A 5,469-nucleotide genomic window follows, 5' to 3' on the forward strand; every position below is an offset into this window, starting at 1 on the left:
AAAATGCAACCCTGGCACGGTTTTGCCGCACGGTTTTTCTCGACTCCGCCCACTTTCCCCGGTTTTTTTCCCCGATTTTTTTCCCCGGATTTTGCGGGGTCTCCCTGCTCACCCCAATCGTGTCTATTTAGCATGAATTTTACAATTTTTGTGCGCAACGGTTGGCTGAAAACTTGCAATTTTCCGCGGCTAAACCTCTGTCAACTGTTTCTGACTTTATTTGTATATTACCTCGATTGCCGCACATATCCGTGTAGTTTCCATGTTTACTTATTATTGGTCTTTTTCGTCTTCATAATCTGTAATTGTTTTCAGAGTTGAAACTACAGTGTATTCAAAATGGGTCGCAACAAGGATGCTAAAGTTTCGAAGGTATTCAGTTTTGTTTTAAAACCCTATGTGGAACACTCAATTTTCAGAAGTCAACGGGAAGTTCTTTCGGAAAAATTGACTCTCGAGCTCCCACCTTCGATTCTCTCATCGCACAATTTCAAGGTCTAGTCGAACGCAATCATCACGGTTGGACATTACAATAATGCATAGACTGAAGTTACGTTCTTTCAGATGACAAGGAAACTATCAAGTCTATCGTCTCCGAACTTGGCAAAAAATCTGAAAATGTCCATACCGCGCTTCAGCTGATTAGGTATTTGCACCAAGTTAAGTCGAGCCAGTTGGACGAGCATGTTGTGATTGAATTCGACGGAGAAAACGAGCGTTTGTGGAACACACTGTCTGAGGAGTTGCGAGAGCTTGTCTCTAACGCAAAGAAAGGTAATACATAAACTCAAATCAGAGACTAACGTTGTTTTGCAGCTGATTTCAACATGCTTGAACAAATCATCGAGGGACTAGATAAAAAGCAGGATCAATTGGCGAGAGCGAAGGAAGTCTTCCAAGAAGTGTCAGTGAGTACTGAGAGTACGGAGGTAACTTCAGAATTCACACAACGCAAATGTAACATCGTGGTTTTGCGGTCCGAGAAACCAGTGATCGAAAATGTCCAATGTACCGTGGATGTCAATCACAAAGATTCGAAACAGGAATCCAATATTGATCCAGAGAGATCATTTGAGGAAACTGATTGCCTTCTCTCAGAAGTGGAAAACGTTTATAGTGACAGTGATAAGTCTGTTCCATCAATGGATTCCCAAATTGATTCTCCCAATAAGGACTCCATTCTCCAACACGAAGTCAACAGAATGTTGAAAGACGTCTCAAAACTCATCAGGCATGAGCCGGAAATCGATAATCTATCCGAAGTTGTACAGAGTATGCAAGACCGGTTCCATCAAGAACAACTGAAGAAGGTGTTTAGCTTAACTGCAATAGAAGCGAAGGAGAAAATGAACACAAAACTGACGCTGAATCTGGCTTCGATGCAGGACGAGTTGAATAAAACGGTAGAGGAGAACAAATATCTTTCGGAAGAAATTGATACTCTGAAAAGTATTCTGAAGAAGGAGCGGAAAAGCAAGGCGAATGAAACGAAGAAGATAAAGAAGGATATTGCCGCAGTCAGACTTGAAAATAAACAATTATTACAAAGACTCACTGATACATCTGCTACTGATGAGAGCTTCGCTTCTTCAAATCTTACGGAAGAATTCGCACTAAAACCTCAAGATTCTACCTTGGAGTTTCGGATCGCTGAGCTACAGCGCTCTTCGGAAAGCTTGCAAAACCGATACGAAGATGTTTGTAACAAACTGGAAGCTTCAGAGAAATTGCTGGAAGTCCAACAAGACATAAATTCTCGAATCACTGCGTCGTCGGTGGAAACTCGTCAGAAACATTCATCTGAGGTATCTGCTCTTGAAGAAATAATTAAAACGATGAAAACTGCCGCTTCTCAACAAGAAAAAGAATTGCTACGTATCCAACAGCTCGAACGGACGAAAACTGATGTACTCATAAACTTCATGGAAGAAGAGAAGCAGGAAATTCGAGAAAAATGTGATTCTCTGAAGCTTGAGCTTACTAATACTCAAAAGGCAATCAAGGAACAAAAGGCTGAAGCGAAACGTCACTTCGAGAATGAGATCTGGAAGATGAAGAAGGCAGCAAAGTTGGCGGAGAGACGTAACAGCTCAGCTTCCAACAGTTCCAAGTCAAGCAACTCAAGTACTGCAAACGACGGTGATGAAGTTCAACAGTTGATTACTGAATTAGCTACGCTTCAAGCTTTACTATTAGTGAAAAGTGACCGTCCATCAGAAACCATTTCTAAAGTGAACCATCTTCTGGAAATTGCTATCGAAACTGTAAAGCAAATGACCATCAAGAACGAGAAATGTGAAATCGCACTTGCAGAATCACTTTCGAAGCATGAGTTGAAAGATCAGGCATTGGATGCATTGGCTAAGATGCAGGAAGAGAAGTCTAACGAGTACGAGGCTGCTTTGAAATCCGAACGTTCAAAATACGAGTATCTGCAAAAGGTAATCGAAGAGAATATGGAGGATGAAGCAGTATCAGCTAAACGGTGGAAAGACTTACACGAGCAAGAAAAGCTTCTTGAAGCCAATCAAATTCAATACAAAAAAGATTCTGAGGAGTTCGCAAAACGCACGGTCTCTTCAGAAATGGAGAATGTGAAACTTCGGCAGGAACTCGACAGTCTCCAAAAAAATATCGACCAGAAAAATCTCGATATAAATATGCTGACCGAGGAAAATAATCTTCTTCAAGTAAACGTCCAAACCATAACAAAGCAACTGGAAGACGTTTTGTCTCCTAGAAAGGATAGGTAAACAACTTCTCCCGAATTCAATGATGTACAAATTAGTTATTACAGAACTGCTCAACTTGAGTCTCGTCTGGAAACAATTCAGAGCTCCGCTAAAGCTCAACAAAAGCGACTCGAAGACGACCTTGTCTCCGCCAGAGCACAGCTGAAGTTTCTATCGAAGCAAAACGGCGAACTACAATTGACGTATGTGTCTGCGGTGTGTTTCATAATTGCTTCATAATTATTTCAGAAATCTACAACTTCAAAAGAAGTCCGCGTTGGCTGACGAACTGACTATGTCGTTGGCCGAAAAAACTGTCAAATTCGAAGAAAGCGAGGAGTCTATTTCCGAATTGAAGAGAACGTTAGTATGAGAGTGTTCTTTTGCCATTTTTATGTTGTATTATTACAGTGTTTCTCAATTGGAAGACGAAAACAGAAGTCTTATTCTTGTGAATGCCGAGGAGCGTGCGGGACTTGTCACTGAGCTGATTACTACGAAGGAAAAGTTGAAGGAGTGTCAAAGTATTGCTTCGTTACAAGCGAAGAACTTGGAACAGATCCAATCACTCGAGGAGGAGTTGAAGTCTACCAAGAAAATTCTCGAGGGACGTCAGAATAGTCATGGCGCTATGCAAGTTCCTGAGCAAGTGACTGGTTGTGATCGTAGCATTATCGTAAGTCTGGAAACGAATTTTTCCGGTTGAAAAAGAGTTTTTTTTCAGAATGAAATGTTCCCTGAAATGGATCCGTTGCTCCGCCAAATGGTTCACATTCTTGCGCAAAACCAAAATTATTTATACGGAATCCTCGGAATCGTCTTCTACGTCATTCTTATTCATCTATACATTTTCCTGTAAATATGTTCAAAAATGTACCTTGTTCTTCATATCTAATCCTAATTATACTAGCCCAAAATTTATGTAAAATGTTGTTTTGTTTGGAACCTTCTAATCAAAGTTTGACGAAATCGGACAATTTTCATGTTTCTGTAACACTTGTATTGTTTGTTCACATAGCTCCATTCTCCCCAGCCCAACTTTTCATGATCACGGTCCCCCCCCCCCCCCCTCATTAAAATATTTTTTGGAGTACTTTTAATGCNCGGTTAATTGGCGATAAAATAATAAGCGCCAATAGGAATTTACCAGGAAATTTCATTGCATGGTCAAGAAGAAATGAGGAGGAATGAACCAAATAAGGAAGGATATGTCGCGCCTCTACAAGTAAAATTTGGAGACCACACGAAAACTGAGGAATTGAGGATAGTGGGCGGAGTTGCATCTGCGGATTAGATCCATTTCAGCGAACCCGCTCGCATGAAATCGATCTGATTTATCAAGAAAGTCCGCCCACTTTCTTGTTTATCAATCTCTGGATTGTCCCCAATTTTCGAGTCGGCTCAAATTTTGTTCTCTAATAATCCAGTTCTGAAGTACCGTAAACACTCGAATAGAATTCCTTTCCAAAACGTCACTTCAGATCCGTATATCTCGTTTTTCCTGTGAAAGATATGAAAAGTGGTAAATTGACAAAATTTTCATCTAAAAAAAACAAAATTATTTTGCCAGTTGGCCACTTTTTTAAACCTCTCACAGGAACGAAAATAAACTTTGTCGAAGTTGAAAGTTAGGGAGATCATTCTATTAGAGTGTTTACGATACAATGTTAGTTAGGAAGGATGGAACGCGTGGAGTCGTGATTCACTGGGCTTAAATCGGCTTTCGCACAGGCTGACGCTCCTGAGAATGCCATCGTAGATGTGCCTTCAGATGACTGCTCTTGTTGTACACTTTTCCACATCCTGCGATATGACAGTTGTGGTAGCCTCGATTCCGAGCATCAACGCCTTCTGGACCTGTAAATAATCACTGATAACATACAATTATTCCATTATTCTAGAAATGTTCGATTGTCTCGAGATGGATAAATCTCTTTCTCCTCTTCTCCTTACATTAGATTTCACTCCTATTACCTCTCAATATGACATTTTCCTCTCAAGATCTTAATCATCTCCCCTTTTTTGGCACGGTATTCTCTTTTAATCTGGTTTTGTTATCGGGTCGGCATCTAAATGCTCCCAAGAGCAGCACATCCCTATCTATAGCGTACCAATTATCTCGAACCGAGAAACGGTTGCCGGAGATTCATTAAAGAGGATTTAGGATTAGCTAACTGAAAGGAGTAAATGAGCAGGTGGGTGTTTGGAATAAACAAAACGGAAGGGTAGTAATTTTGGTTTTCAATGTTCTAAGAAATGTATAATTGCTCTTTGGTTATTACGATTTTGATTAAATATTATCAATTATCAGGATATCAGTAAATAATGATCAGGCCCTCAGGTATCAAGAAACAAGAATACCGTAAAACCTGTAATAGAAGAGCCCCACATTGACTCCAGTTAATAGTTAGGAAGCCCTTTTATTACAGGTTTTATTGTGATCTACTTATTATGCTGGTTCAAAAAAGCCGGAGCTGTGGAAGAGAAACGCCAGTAGCCGTGGCAGAAAGTTTCTAAAATGGGGGGTACGACGAATTCGAACGTTTTCAAAATCGAACAGACCTAAAATCGAACAGATTCAATTCAGAACAGTCCTTTTTTCGCACACGTACCAGAACAGAACGCGGACAGAATCGAACTGTTACAAGTTCGAACTGGTAAGGAGTCGAACTGTCCCAAATTGGAACGCGTGCCTGCAACAGAGCGCGCATTAAAGCACACACAAAACAGCGTTCCA

The 5,469-nt window shown here is 40.5% G+C and overlaps 2 protein-coding genes across 2 annotated transcripts; one reads left to right on the plus strand and one right to left on the minus strand.

Moving 5' to 3' along the window:
• Positions 1-339: 339 nt before the first annotated feature.
• On the plus strand, positions 340-3,591 carry CBG02193 (the record flags this gene model as incomplete). Its single annotated transcript, XM_002639703.1, has 8 exons — positions 340-372; positions 420-519; positions 565-774; positions 817-2,749; positions 2,798-2,935; positions 2,982-3,095; positions 3,144-3,408; positions 3,457-3,591. 8 exons carry the CDS (start codon positions 340-342, stop codon positions 3,589-3,591), a joined length of 2,928 nt encoding a protein of 975 aa, XP_002639749.1.
• Positions 3,592-4,443: 852 nt separating this feature from the next.
• Positions 4,444-4,625, minus strand: CBG02192 (the record flags this gene model as incomplete). Its single annotated transcript, XM_045238300.1, has 2 exons — positions 4,444-4,590; positions 4,620-4,625. 2 exons carry the CDS (start codon positions 4,623-4,625, stop codon positions 4,444-4,446), a joined length of 153 nt encoding a protein of 50 aa, XP_045092069.1.
• Between the last annotated feature and the right edge of the window lie 844 nt (positions 4,626-5,469).

Source organism: Caenorhabditis briggsae (assembly GCF_000004555.2).
Source record: "Caenorhabditis briggsae complete genome, chrI, whole genome shotgun sequence".
Classification (NCBI taxonomy): Eukaryota; Metazoa; Nematoda; class Chromadorea; order Rhabditida; family Rhabditidae; genus Caenorhabditis; species Caenorhabditis briggsae.